The sequence below is a fragment of the Oncorhynchus keta genome, chromosome 2 (assembly GCF_023373465.1).
Source record: "Oncorhynchus keta strain PuntledgeMale-10-30-2019 chromosome 2, Oket_V2, whole genome shotgun sequence".
Taxonomy (NCBI): Eukaryota; Metazoa; Chordata; class Actinopteri; order Salmoniformes; family Salmonidae; genus Oncorhynchus; species Oncorhynchus keta.
Genome location: NC_068422.1, coordinates 38,523,729 through 38,539,165, shown reverse-complemented (window position 1 = coordinate 38,539,165; position 15,437 = coordinate 38,523,729). Strand labels below are relative to the sequence as shown.

General features: G+C 42.9%; 1 protein-coding gene across 2 annotated transcripts in view; it reads left to right on the top strand.

The window, feature by feature from the left end:
* Window positions 1–2,445: 2,445 nt before the first annotated feature.
* Window positions 2,446–15,437, top strand: part of LOC118400170 (SH3 and PX domain-containing protein 2A-like) — an 87,104-nt gene continuing 74,112 nt past the window's right edge. For both annotated transcript variants that reach the window (XM_035796745.2, XM_035796736.2), the window contains exons 1-2: window positions 2,446–2,806; window positions 7,512–7,592. In XM_035796745.2, the coding sequence (XP_035652638.1) occupies window positions 2,735–2,806; window positions 7,512–7,592 (153 nt within the window). In that variant the 5' untranslated portion in view covers window positions 2,446–2,734. The remainder of the gene's footprint in view (window positions 2,807–7,511; window positions 7,593–15,437) is intronic.

The following is a 15,437-nucleotide window of genomic DNA, read 5'->3' as shown; positions in this document are numbered from 1 at the left end:
AACTCTAAATGTGTTTGAAGCTAGCTAGCTAACAGCCATGGAAGAGTGTGAAAGGAATAGCTAGCAGTTCCAGCAGAGAAGGGACAGTAGGTTACACTGAATTGGGCAGGGACCTTTGTGGGTGGACATTATGAAAAGATTCTCCAGTTCCAGTCACTAGTGAGATACTGAGGACAGTAAGATATAGCAACATAATATTCAGTGCTGTCTAATTTGAGTATAATGCAGCCTATTTTTTGTGATGCTTTCTGTACTCAGATACAGAGAGTTGTGAAACCCTGTCTGCAGATGAAGAGTTCCCAATGAATGTCCTAAGAGAATAAGGGTACATCCTTGTATATCATGTGTACCCAAGTTAGCAAATTCTGCAAACAAAAATACAGTTTAAAAATATTGGGTGTACAGGCTTCTATTCCAACCCAGCACTACCACACCTGACTCAATTGATCAAACCTAATTAGTTGATAATTAAGTGTGCTATTGGTAAAGCAGTAAGTAAACTTCTGACCAACTGGAATTGTGATACAGTAAATAATAAGTGAAACAATCTGTCTGTAAACAATTGTTGGACAAATTACTTGTGTCATGCACAAAGTAGATGTACTAACCGACTTGCCAAAACTATAGTTTGTTAACAAGAAATGTGTTGAGTGGTTAAAAAATTAGTTTTATTCCAATCGAATCAAATCAAATGTATTTATAACGCCCTTCTTACATCAGCTGATATCTCAAAATGCTGAACAGGAACCCAGCCTAAAACCCCAAACAGCAAGCAATGAAGGTGTAGAAGCACGGTGGCTAGGAAAAACTCCATAGAAAGGCCAGAACCTAGGAAGAAACATAGAGAGGAACCAGGCTCTGAGGGGTGGCCAGTCCTCTTCTGGCTGTGCCGGGTGGAGATTATAACAGAACATGGCCAAGATGTTCAAATGTTCATAGATGACCAGCAGGGTCAAATAATAATAATCACAGAGGTTGTCGAGGGTGCAACAGGTCAGCACCTCAGCAGTAAATGTCAGTTGACTTTTCATAGCCGATCATTCAGAGTATCTCTACCGCTCCTGCTGTCTCGAGAGAGTTGAAAACAGCAGGTCTGGGACAGTTAGCACGTCCGGTGAACAGGACAGGGTTCAATAGCCTCAGGCAGAACAGTTGAAACTGGAGCAGCAGCACATCCAGGTGGACTGGGGAGAGCAAGGAGTCATCAGGCCAGGTAGTCCTGAGGCATGGTCCTAGGGCTCAGGTCCTCCTCCGAGAGAAAGAAAGAATTATAGAGAGCATACTTAAATTTACACAGGACACCGGATAAGACAGGAGAAATACTCCAGATATAACAGACTGACCCTAGCCCCCCGACACATAAACTACTGCAGCATAAATACTGAAGGCTGAGACAGGAGGGGTCGGGAGACACTGTGGCCCCGTCCGACGATACCCCCGGACATGGCCGAACAGGCAGGACAAAACCCCACCCACTTTGCCAAAGTACAGCCCCCACACCACTACAGGGATACCTTCAACCACCAATTTACCATCCTGAGACGAGTATAGCCCACAAAGATCTCCGCCACGGCACAACCCAAGCAGAACAGTTGAAACTGGAGCAGCAGCACATCCAGGTGGACTGGGGAGAGCAAAGAGTCATCAGGTCAGGTAGTCCTGAGGCATGGTCTTAGGGCTCAGGTCCTCCTCCGAGAGAAAGAAAGAATTAGAGAGAGCATATTTAAATTCATACAGGACACCGGAATTTTTTAAAACTCAGACAGGACGATCACGTCACACGTCAGTGAGTAGGGAAGGCATGGAAGAACACCAGTAAGCCAGTGACTCAGCCCCTGTAATAGGGTTAGAGGCAGAGAATCCCAGTAGAGAGAGGGGAACCGGCCAGGCAGAGACAGCAAAGGCGGTTTGTTGCTCCAGTGCCTTTCTATTCACCTTCACACTCTTGGGCCAGACTACACTCAATCATAGGACCTACTGAAGAGACGAGTCTTCAATAAAGACATAAAGGTTGAGACCTAGTCTGAGTCTCTCACATGGGTAGGCAGACCATTCCATAAAATTTGAGCTCTATAGGAGAAAGCCCTGCCTCCAGCTGTTTGCTTCGAAATTCTGTGTACGTGTGGGTATGTACGGCAGGACATACATAATGACTCCAACCTAAGTGTATGTAAACTTCCCGACTGTAGGTGTAGGAGTAGTTGGTGGTGCAGCTAATATTATTATTACAATTTTGCATCATCATTTTTATTTTTTATATCACAAAATGTAAGGGGACTGAACACATATCTCCCGCGGCTTGCACGAACAAAATGTGCTAACACCATGATACCTAAGAAGAACAGAAGGTCCAACCTACTTTTCTTCCAAGGAGGGCTAAAGCTGACCAGTGCTCTGCATTATGCGCTCGCGAATCCGCCATCCTCCCTATGTTCAGTGTGTTGTTCACAGTTTTTCTTGCTCAGCAAAAATAACCGGCGACTAGAAGCTGGCAACTTGCATTGATTGTATGTATGTAGTGGATCTGAGCGCTCCAATACGTGCATTGCTACGTCAAATTTTACTTGACAAACAGGGAGGTTTATTTTGGCCTACATTGTCGTCATAGGGAGATTTGAGCTTTGATAGCTTGACCTGCTGAAACGTTATTTTTTGACAATAAGAGGAGCCCCCACATTACTCATTTTCTGCCAGCTGGATTACAGGATTGTATGATAACTTTTTTAAATTCAAGATGCAGGTCCGAACGGTCCTTGAAGTGAAAGTTATGGATGTGCAGAAGAAGCGGAATCCCTCTAAACATTACGTGAGTACTCTATTTGTCTCTGCCAGTGCCAGACACTTGGCTTGTGCTTCATGATCATAAACAATGCATTGAAGTTTTGTCTGAGCTATTACTGTCAATACGTGCACAGGTTTATTCTTTTATTATACTTTTGTGGTCATTCTTCTGTCAATAAGTAAGAACCTCCGTTATCCATATTGTAGACTTAATGCGCTGGGACAAGTGGGAACAATGCTAGTCTCTATGGAGGAAAATAAATTAGTCCACCAGGTCCAATAGGATTAATTAAGCAGAGTTAATGAATTAAGCAGAGAGAGGATCAATGTAACCAGTCCTCCCTGAGGTCCCTAAGCCCAGTGCAAATCCTTCCCCCTGGAGTGTCACATTAGGAGATGTTGCTAGCCTGGGAAGTCCAGTGAGGAAAACATACAACAAATCTCATTGTCTATGAGCTAAGACACTGAAAAATGCTTATCCTGTTTTATAGAGAGGAAAGAAGCAAACAGTTGTCTTTTGTGTCCAAGGTTCCAGTGTGACTTCCTTGCACGGGCAAGAGAGGGACACTGGACACAAGAACTGGGAGAGCCCTTGGAAACTACAGTATTACCACTGAACTTGGCGATAGGTCCAAAAAGAAATGTTGTTAAAATGACAAAGTGATCTATACTATATATGAATCAAATGGGGCAATGACAAGTATTGACAACCCTTTGCTTCACTTGCCTTGGATAAAGTCCTATGTCCTTTAGCTTTTAGCTACTAAGAATACGTAATAACAGTATCCACATACCCTAGCTTTAATGGCAGGCGTTTTTGCTTAATATCCTGCCATCATGGATATATTTTGTAGAATTTTGATAGTCATGCAGATATTATGCTGACTTGCATGCAGAGTGATGTGGATATGGTCAGATACCATGTTGGATTTTATTGCACGTTTGCAACCCATTATTATTATTATTTTTTACAAATGTAGGATCTTAATTTGATCACCCTGTTCCAGGAGAACATTCCTGAAATGCAGGGAATGTAAAACATGTAGTGTATTTCAGGTTTAAAAGGCATCTGAAGTTTGGAATTTCCACTTTGAAATTTCGGACTTTATTTTCCCTTATGAAAAATGTATCTATTATTCACATTTTCTGTTGCTGCAGTATTATTTTCCTACTGTATCAAACTGGCTCAAATTAAAATCCTACATCTGTATTTTACATTCAGCAGTACCATGTTGGGCCCAAAACACTGCCATAATAAATATACTAAATGTATGTCATACGAACAAATGAGGTGTCTGAACTAGAGGTCGACCGATTATGATTTTTCAACACTGATATCGATTATTGGAGGACCAAAAAAAAGCTGATAGCGATTAATCGGCCAATTAAAAAATATATATGTATTTGTAATAATGACAATTACAACAATACTGAATTAACACTTATTTTAACTTAATATAATACACCAATAAAATCAATTTAGCCTCAAATAAAATGAAACATGTTCAATTTGGTTTAAATAATGCAAAAACAAAGTGTTGGAGAAGAAAGTAAAAGTGCAATATGTGCCATGTAAAAAAGCTAACATTTAAGTTCCTTGCGCAGAACATGAGAACGTATGAAAGCTGGTGGTTCCTTTTAACAGGAGTCTTCAATATTCCCAGGTAAGAAGTTTTAAATTGTAGTTATTATAGGAATTATAGGACTATTTCTCTCTATACGATTTGTATTTCATATACCTTTGACTATTGGATGTTCTTATAGGCCCTCTCCTCGCCCCTACCTGGGCTCGAATCAGGAACACATCAACAACAGCCACCCTCTCAGCAGCGTTACCCATCGCTCCACAAAAGCCACGGCCCTTGCAGAGCAAGGGGAACAACCACTCCAAGTCTCAGAGCGAGTGACGTTTGAAACGCTATTAGCGCGCACCCCGCTAACTAGCTAGCCATTTCACATTGGTTCCATCAGCCTAATCTCGGGAGTTGATAGGCTTGAAGTCATAAACAGCTCAATGCTTGAAGCACAGCGACGAGCTGCTGGCAAAACGCACAAAAGTGCTGTTTGAATGAATGCTTACGAGCCTGCTGTTGCCTACCATCGCTCAGTCAGACTGCTCTATCAAATCATAGACTTAATTTTAACATAATAACACCCAGAAATACGAGCCATAGGTCATTAATATGGTCGAATACGGAAACTATCATCTCGAAAACAAGACGTTTATTCTTTCAGTGAAATACGGAACCGTTCCGTATTTTATCTAACGGAACCGTTCCGTATTTTATCTAACGGGTGGCATCCATAAGTGTAAATATTCCTGTTACATTGCACAACATTCAATGTTATGTCATAATTAAGTACAATTCTGGCAAATTAGGCGGCCCAAACTGTTGCATATACACTGACTCTGCGTGCAATGAACGCAAGAGTAGTGACACAATTTCACCTGGTTAATATTGCCTGCTAACCTGGATTTCTTTTAGCTAAATATGCAGGTTTAAAAATATATACTTCTGTGTATTGATTTTAAGAAAGGCATTGATGTTTATGGTTAGGTACAGTCGTGCAACGATTGTGATTTTTTCACAAATGCGCTTTTGTTAAATCATCCCCCGTTTGGCGAAGTTGGCTATCTTTGTTAGGAAGAAATAGTCTTCACAGAGTTTGCAACGAGCCAGGTTAGCAGGCAATATTAACTAAATATGCAGGTTTAAAAATATATACTTGTGTATTGATTTTAAGAAAGGCATTGATGTTTATGGTTAGGTACACATTGGAGCAAGACAGTCCTTTTTCGCGAATACGCACCGCATCGATTATATGGAACGCAGGACACGCTAGATAAACTAGTAATATCAACAACCATGTGTAGTTAACTAGTGATTATGATTGATTGTTTATTATAAGATACGTTTAATGCTAGCTAGCAACTTACCTTGGCTTCTTACTACATTCGCATAACAGGCAGTCTCCTTGTGGAGTGCAATGTAATCGGGTGGTTAGAGAGTTGGACTAGTTAACTGTAACACAGAACCCAAACCGGCTGCACTCGTTCGCCATCGTGCACTAACATGCATACATTTATTTTGCCCCCCCACCAAACACGATCACGACACACAGGTTAAAATATCAAACAAACTGAACCAATTACATACATTTTTGGACAGGTCGAAAATCATTAAACATGTATGGCAATTTAGCTAGTTAGCTTGCACTTGCTAGCTAACGTTAATTTGTCTTATTTAGCTAGCTTGCTGTTGCTAGCTAATTTGTCCTGGGATATAAACGTTGAGTTGTTATTTTACCTGAAATGCACAAGGACATCTACTCCGACAATTAATCCACACATAAAACGGCCAACCATATACCTAGTCATCTCTCCTCCTTCCAGGCTTTTTCATCGTTTAACTTATATGGTGATCACATCTAATTGTATTACCACAACTACCAGCAAAACAGTTCATCTTTCAGTCACCCTCGTGGGTATAACCAATGAGGAGATGGCGCGTGGGTACCTGCTTCTATAAACCAATAAGGAGATGGGAGAGGCAGGACTTTCAGAGCGATCTGCATCAGAAATAGGAATGAGTTCTATTTTAGCCCTTGGTGTCGCAGACGCTTGTTGGCGCGCGGACCAGACGTGTCCAGTCTGGTCAGCATGTAAGGTTGCAAGATTGAATCCCAGAACTGACAAGGTAAAAATCTGTCATTCTGCCCCTGAACAAGGCAGTTAACCCACCGTTCCTAGGCCGTCATTGAAAATAAGTATGTGTTCTTAACTGACTTGCCCAGTTAAATAAAGGATAAATAAAGGTGTAAAAAAATAAATAACGATTTCCGATTGTTATGAAAACTTGAAATCGGCCCTAATTAATCGGCCATTCTGATTAATCGGTCAACCTCTAGTCTGAACTGACATTACCGTGAACTGCACAGCTCAAAATGTACTCTCTATGCATTCTCGTAGACATGCTCAAAGGGTACTGTATTTACCACACTTTAAGACACTGTTTTCGAAAGCCATTATCCAAGGCATTTGGTCATGCCATCAGCACTCAATTAACTGCACAGGAACTTGTTCCACCCTGCAGCACATTGTTTCTGTAGTGAACTATGATGTAAAATCAAGACTTGATTTCATGTAGGACATTTACATTTTTACAGATTGTAGCCATGTGTAACAACACTCAAAACTCACATGCAAATGCAGAACAATAGCATATGTTTCTGCAGAAGAAGAAAGGGTGTGCCCAAGTGTTTGTGGCACATAGTGAGTGCCAGGGAGAGCTCCCACTCTAGCCATATAGTTATAGCCAACAGCCCCCTGTGGAATCTATGCCATGGCTGTAGACTAGAGTTTGTCAAAACAAGATTGTAAAATACTCAGAAATGTAACCTAACTAGCTGGAGTTACTATCAAAGTAAGAGCCAATGAAGTGTAAATATTGGATTATTTCCTTGAGTTGTTTGAATTTCAAACCCAGAATAAAGTGGCAAATGGTTAAAACCTGTTGACCACCTCTATGACCCCACACAGGATTCAAATGAGGTGTGTGCTGACAGACAGGCCTAATGAGTTAACTTGACCTCTACTGACCTCTTGAAGTTTAGTCTGAAGGGAATGCTCTATGTAAGTTTGGGGACAGTCAAAACTAAGTGATATTATGTGTCTTTGATGAATGGGACTTTGTTGTTAATAAGTCTTCCTTGTGTGTTTTCTTCCGTAGGTGTACCTCATCAGTGTCACATACTCTGACTCCACCTCTCATGTCATCTACAGGAGATACAGCACTTTTTTTGATCTCCAGGTAAGTTTCACCCTAGAACAATGATGTAGAACCATTCCCCAGTATTTGTTTGATCATGCACTCAATCATCTTAAACTTATAGTAAGGTGAACTTGCATTAAAAACAGTGAATCTGTATGCTATAGCATCTCACAGAGCTATTTTCCTTACCATGCATACATTTCCTCCCTCACCTTTTTTCAACCCTGTCCATGGAGGTTCAATGGATTTCCTATCAAACTGACCTGCTGCCCTCTAAATGGATGATAATACTTATGATATATTGCAATATGTTGCAAAAAACATTGCTATGAGCCATCTGCTGCTCAATGGGGAGTCAAACCTCAATGCTCTCAGTGTATTTCCCACAACATTAAGTTTCAATCAGGGGAAGCCCCAACTGAATGGTCCCATTGAAGACCACTGGTTCCTGACTGAAGTAGGGAAAATCCCATTGCACACGTGTCATACGTCCTGCAGACTAGTCGTGAGAGAGGAAAGAATTACCTCAGGCTGAGAGATTGGCTGTGGGGTGAAGTTGCCCCTTCATCGGTTGGAGGGACATCAATGCCCTCGAGGGAAACTTCTTGGGCTTCTGATCCCAAACATTCCAATTGAAACCCATAAGGAGAGCCCACCACAGCTCTGAACAGGGTGGGCTCTCCGGTCTATGTAATGGTCGGAAGAAAATGTGGATAAATCAGCATCAAGTCTCTGTGAAACCCTGTCTGATACTCTCTCATTACACTTGAATTATATTGCATTTCACAGTTGGAAGAGGCTCTTATCCTTTTTATATTTTACTAGGCAAGTCAGTTAAGAACAAATTCTTATTTACAATGACAGCCTATGAACAGTGGGTTAACTGCCTTCAGAACAACAGATTGTTTACCTTGTCAGCTCAGGGATTTGATCTTGCAATCTTTTGGTTATGAGTCCAACGCGCTAACCACTAGGCTACCTGCTGCTGCCTCAAAAGTGAGGTAGATAGGTCAGACAACCACATTATGGCCAGTAAAACCTTGTTGTGTCCAGCCAGACTGTATTACAGGTCTCATGACCGTGATGAAGGCCGCAGAGGAAACCCTTTGTTCCAGGGGCACTTGGTAATAGCCAGGAAAATTCTGCTGTCCTGCTCTGTTTGATGGAAACATAGTGTCTACCCTGTCTCTGTGTCTGTAAATATTAGTCTTGTCCAGAGATCACTGCTGCTGGCTCTGGCTCACTGTCTGTCCTAATCAGTGAGGAGAAACGGTCATCAGCTGTCCACACAAGGAATGGGTGGAGATACTGCCTTTTACAAGTCCCTTATAAGTCTTTGAACATAGTCATACTGTATGGTCCATTAATCAGTTACGGTGTTGTTTAGTCCTCATATTGAATGCACTGGCTGAAAGTATATGATACAGATGTATAGTTTATCATTGTGGGACCAGGTACAGCAAGAAGGGCAGAGTCATTGGATGATCCACAAAATGGATTCTCCACTTGTCACTCACAACCATGATTATAACATTACAGCTAACAGGGTTAGTTATCGTCACCAACATCTCCAAATCCTCATCTGAACAATGTTTTGTGTTTTTCCGGAACCAGTTAAGATTAAAGCTTGATTCTATTGTATCCCAATTTGAGAATGATACGTTCACACAGGCTTGGTGTTTCGTATTTTATTAGGATCCCCATTAGCTGATGCAATAGCAGCTGCTACTCTTGCTGGTGTGCTTTATAGATCTGTAGATGAAAACACTGAACACTGATGGAGTGATTGAGTCTCCGGGATGTCATTCTTCCAGGCCAGTGACATTTGCAACCTCCATGGGGGTATAGTATCCAGCTGAGGAGACGGCATGCCCAATCCCAACATGCACTGGGTGGAATGAAGGGGAAGTCATGATCAGGAATGAGGGAAGGCCACTGGGGAGTGAAATGACCACCAAAGATGATGAAAGAGAGAGATAAGGCCAGCCAAACCCTCCCCTAACCCAGGCGACGCTGGGCCAATTGTGCTATGGGATTATGGGATTCCTAGTCACGGCCGGTTGTAACATTATAAGATGTTATTGTCCTTATTTAGGGCTACTAATGTTGTAGAAATCTAGCAATAGTTAGTGTACATGATCCACTCCTTAATTCCTCTCTATTCTATGAAATCCTCTCATGGCTCATCTGATCACTCTTCAATTCTTGTTTTCTGCTAAGTAGAAACAAACCCTGTTTGTTTGAGTTAGTGTTTGTGCCATGGTGCCAACAAACACCTACAGTTCATTTGAAGCTCATCTCTGTTCTCTGCCCTTTAAGCTCAATCACACTGTTCAGATAGACGCTTGCAGGGAACAGGAACCTGCTTTGCACTCTCTGGCTCGCCAAGGAATCATAATATACTTTATTAAGAAATAATTACATCTCAGCTCAATACTTTGTGGATGATGTGTAGACAGTTGTAACGTGAAGCCACACTTTTTCATGTGTTTATGAAATTGCCTGTCATAGTTTGTTGTCTTTTTTCAAGATGCAGTAGGTCCTGACAGCTAGCTGTGTAGTATTGTTAGCCAGTGTTTACTAGCTTAGCTAGTGATTTCTATTTAAGATGAAGTATGGTGATGGTTTACGTACACTTACTCCTAATGTTGCCAAACTCTCTAGCACACATCAGAGCTCTTTAGTGCTCCTCAGGAATGCAATCATAAATCACTAGAAACCATTTTCAAATCAGCTTGACTCTTCCCTCATCTTTTGCTGAGTGTAAAACACATAAGTCATCACATTTCTCACCAGTTCCTGAAATTTAGCTCAATAAAGGCTTTAATATTGTTGGGTGTAAAATGATGCTGAGCATTCCTACAACATAATTTTAGGTGTGTGGCTGAGGGAAATGGTTTGACACACACATTTTGAGCTACGCAGAAATGAGTCAAACAGAGATTCTACCCTAAATAAACTTCCCCGCTCCACACCCTTGGATCACAGAAGACATAACACAGAGATCATGACATTCCACTGGGGGATTGTGGCATATGCAAGTTGGCCCCCTTTCCCTTCACTCTCCACTTGGAAGGAAACTCCTCTACAGGTCCCATAGTTGCCTTATTTTTGGGTTGAGGCATTGGAGCAGAATCAGATCATCTCAGAGTTACAGAGTTACACATGGAATAAACAAAACATACAGTCAGTAATACAGTAGAACAAAAGAAAACAAAAAGTCTATATTCAGTGAGTGCAATTGAGGTAAGGAAATAAATAGGCCATGGTGGCAAAGTAATTACAATATAGCAATTAAACACTGGAATGGTAGATCGGCAGAAGATGAATGTGCAGGTAGAGATACTGGGGAGCAAAGGAGCAAAATAAATAAATAAATAGATACCAGTATGGGGGTGAGGTAGGTAGATAGATGGGCTATGTACAGGTGCAGTGATCTGTAAGCTGCTCTGACAGCTAGTGCTTAAAGCTAGTGAGGGAGATGTGAGTCTCCAGCTTCAGAGATTTTTGCAATTCGTTCCAGTCATGGGCAGCAGAGAACTGGAAGGAAAGACGACCAAAGGGGGAATTGGCTTTGGGGGTGACCAGTGAGATATACCTGCTGGACCGCGCGCTACGAGTGGGTGGTGCTATGGTGTTCAGTGAGCTGAGATAAGGCGTGGCTTTACCTAGCAGAGACTTGTAGATGACCTGTAGCCAGTGGGTTTGGCAACGAGTATGAAGCGGGGGCCAACCAACGAGAGCGTACAGGTCGCAATGGTGGGTAGTGTATGGCGCTTTGGTGACAAAACGGATTGCACTGTGATAGACTGCATCCAGTTTGTTGAGTAGAGTGTTGGAGGCTATTTTATAGATGACATCACCGAAGTCGAGGATCGATAGGATGGTCAGGTCAGTTTTACGATGGTATGTTTGGCAGCATGAGTGAAGGATGCTTTTTTGCGATATAGGAAGACGATTCTAGATTTAATTTTGGATTTGAGATGCTTAATGTGAGTCTACAGTCTAACCAGACACCCAGGAATGGCAGCAGGCAGGTGTGAGTGCATCTGCACGCACAGTGAGGCGAAGACTTTTGGAGGATGGCCTGGTGTCAAGAAGGGCAGCAAAGGAGCCATTTATCTCCAGGAAAAACATCAGGGACAGACTGATATTCTGCAAAAGGTACAGGGATTGGACGGCTGAGGACTGGGGTAAAGTCATTTTCTCTGATGAATACCCTTTCCGATTGTTTGGGGCATCCGGAAAAAAGCTTGTCCGGAGAAGACAAGGTGAGTACTACCATCAGTCCTGTGTCATGCCACCAGTATAGCATCTGGAGACCATTCATGTGTGGTGTTGCTTCTCAGCCAAGGGAGTGGGCTCACTCACAAATTTGCCTAAAAATACAGCCATGAATAAAGAATGGTACCAACACATTCTCCGAGAGCAACTTCTCCCAACCATCCAGGAACAGTTTGGTGACGAACAATGCCTTTTCCAGCATGATGGAGCACCTTGCAATAAGGGAAAAGTGATAACTAAGTAGCTCGGGGAACAAAAGATTGATATTTTGGGTCCATGGCCAGGAAACTCCCCAGAACATAATCCCATTGAGAACTTGTGGTCAATCCTCAAGAGGCGGGTAGACAAACAAAAACCCACAAATTCTGACAAACCCCAAGCATTGATTATGCAATAATGGGCTGCCATCAGTCAGGATGTGGCCCAGAAGTTAATGGACAGCATACCAGGGCGGATTGCAGAGGTCTTTAAAAAGAAGGGTCAACACTGCAAATATTGACTCTTTGCATCAACTTCATGTAATTGTCAATAAAAGCCTTTGCCACTTATGAAATGCTTATAATTATACTTCATTATTCCATAGTAACATCTGACAAAAACATCTAAAGACACTGAAGCAGCAAACTTTGTGCATCCCTGAGCCGACAAGGTTAAAATCTGTCGTTCTGCCCCTGATCAAGGAAGTTAACTCACTGTTTCCCGGTAAGCAGTCATTGTAAATTTTTCTTTGCCCAGCATACACCCCTGCAACCAGACATGCTTTATCTACTAATTTGCTGGATGCAGAGTTCAACAGAGTGCAAGTGAAGGTCAAGCAAATCATAGAGAAAGCAGAATGTATTGCAATCATCTCTGATGGGTGGTCGAATGGTCGTGGGCAAGGAATATTTAACTACATCATCTCCACCCCTCAACCAGTATTCTACAAGAGTACAGACACAAAGAACAACAGACACATTGGTCTCTACATTGCAGATGAGATGAAGGCAGTCATCAATGACCTTGGACCACAGAAGGTATTTGTGCTGGTGACAGACAATGCTGCGAACATGAAGGCTGCTTGGTCTAAAGTGAAGGAGTCCTACCCTCACATCACACCCACTGGCTGTGCTGCTCATGCATTGATTTAGTTCCTCAAGGACATCATAGCACCGAAAACAATGGATACACTCTACAAGAGAGCCAAGGAAATGGTTAGGTATGTGAAGGGTCATCAAGTTATAGCAGCAATGTACCTCACCAAGTAAAGTGAAAAGAATAAGAGCATCACATTGAAGCTGCCCAGCAACACCCGTTGGGGTGGTGTTGTCATCATGTTTGACAGTCTCCTGGAGCAGCGTAGATGTTGGACCCTACGTATGCTGGCAAGAGCATCCTGTCTGGTGCAGAGATCAACAAGGCCTATGGTGTCATCACTACCGTGTCTCGCCACCCTGGCCTGGATGAAGGCAAGGTTCTTGGCAGTCTGGCGAAGTACACTTCCAAGAAAGAGCTTTGGGATGGAGATGCAATATTGCAGTCGTGCCAACATAACTTATCAGCCACCTGGTGGAAGGGACATTGTGAATCGGAGGCTCTTTCTCCTATTGCCTCCCTCATCCTGCAAATCCCACCAACATCAACCACCTCAGAGTGCAACTGGTCCTTGTTTGGGAACACACACCAAAGCATGCAACAAGATGACCAATACAAGAGTTGAAAAATTGGTGGCCATCTGGGAAAATTTTAGGCTTTCTGTACCTGACAACGAGCCATCCTCAACAAGGTTGGAAAGTGACAGTGAAGATGAGGCCTTAGAGCCGGATGTTTAAGAGGTAGACATTGAGAAGGTCCAGGGAGAAGACATGGAAGCTTGAGAGGAAGACATCCAAAGCTTTAGTTTATAGATGATCATTTTACAGATATGTTGAAAATGTTTTTGGGAGATGCGACGGACTAGCAGAATCATTTTTCTTCTTTCACGAGCCCGACGCAGAGGATAGGGCTCCCTTGGGAACAGGCCCTGACCCCAGTGATATGCGTGAAGAAGAAGCATAGAAAGAGAGGCCAAAGAGCGGCGGTCTTCTGAGAAGTTGGAGGCGATCGAATAAACCCCCACTTCCCTCAATTCTGATAGCTAACATGCAATCTTTGGACAGTAAAATTGACGAGTTACTGGGAAGATTCAACTACCAATGGGACATTAAAAACTGTAACATCTTTTGCTTCACTGAGCCATGGCTGAACGATGGCAATATCAACATACAGCTGGCTGGTTATTTGATGTACCGGCAGGATGGAACAGCAGCGTCTGGTAAGACAAGGGGAGGCGGTCTATGTATTTTTGTAAACAACAGCTGGTGCACGATATCTAAAGAAGTCTCGAACTCGCCTGAGGTAGAGTTTCTAATGATAAGCTGTAGACCACACTACCTAGCGAGAGAGTTTTAATCTGTATTCTTTGTAGCTGTTTACATGCCACCCAACTCAGAGGCTGGCACCAAGTAGCGTTGAATGAGCTGTATTCCACCATAAGCAAACAAGAAAACGCTCACCAAGAGGTGGCGCTCCTAGTAGCCGGGGACTTTAATGCAGGGAAAGTTAAATCAGTTTTACCAAATTTCTATCAGCATGTTAAATGTGCAACCAGAGGGAAAAGAACTCTGGACAACCTATACTCCACACACAGAGATGCATACAATGCTCTCCCTTGCCCTCCATTTGGCAAATCTGACCATTATTCATCCTCCTGATTCCTGCTTACAAGCAAAAATTAAAGCAGGAAGCACCCGAGACTAGATCAATAAAAAAGTGGTCAGATGAATCAGATGCTAAGCTACAGGACTGTCTTGCTAGCACAGATTGGAATATGATCCAGGATTCCTCCAATGGCATTGAGGAGTACACCACATCTGTCATTGGCTTCATCAATAAGTGCATCGATGATGTTGTCCCCACAGTGACTCGAAGCACTCACGTCTGTATCCATGAAGTGCTTTGAAAGGCTGGTCATGGCTCACATCCACACCATCGTCCCAGAAACCCTAGACCCACTCCAATTTGCATACCGCCCCAACAGATCCACAGATGATGCAGTCTCTATTTTACTCCACACTGCCCTTTCCCACCTAGACAAAATGAACACCTGTGCTATTCATTGACTAAAACGCAGTGTTCAACACCATAGTGCCCTCAAAGCTCATCAATAAGCTAAGGGCCCTGGGACTAAACACTTCCCTCTGCAACTGGATCCTGTACTGATGGGCCGCCCCCGGGTGGTAAGGGTAGGTAACAACACATCCGCCACTCAGATCCTCAACACAGGGGCCCCTCAGGGGTGCATGCTCAGTCCCCTCCTGTACTCTCTGTTCACTCATGACTGCACGGCAAGGCAGGACTCTTAACACCATCATTAAACTTGCAGATGATACAACAGTGGAAGGCCTGATCACCGACAACTACGAGACAGCCTATATATAGGGAGAAGGTGGCTGTGAGACCTGGCTGTGTGGTGCCAGGACAACAACCTCTCCCTCAACGTGATCAAGACAAAGGAGTTGATTGTGGACTACAGGAGGACTGAGGACAGAGGACTGAGCATGCCTCCATTCTCATGGATGG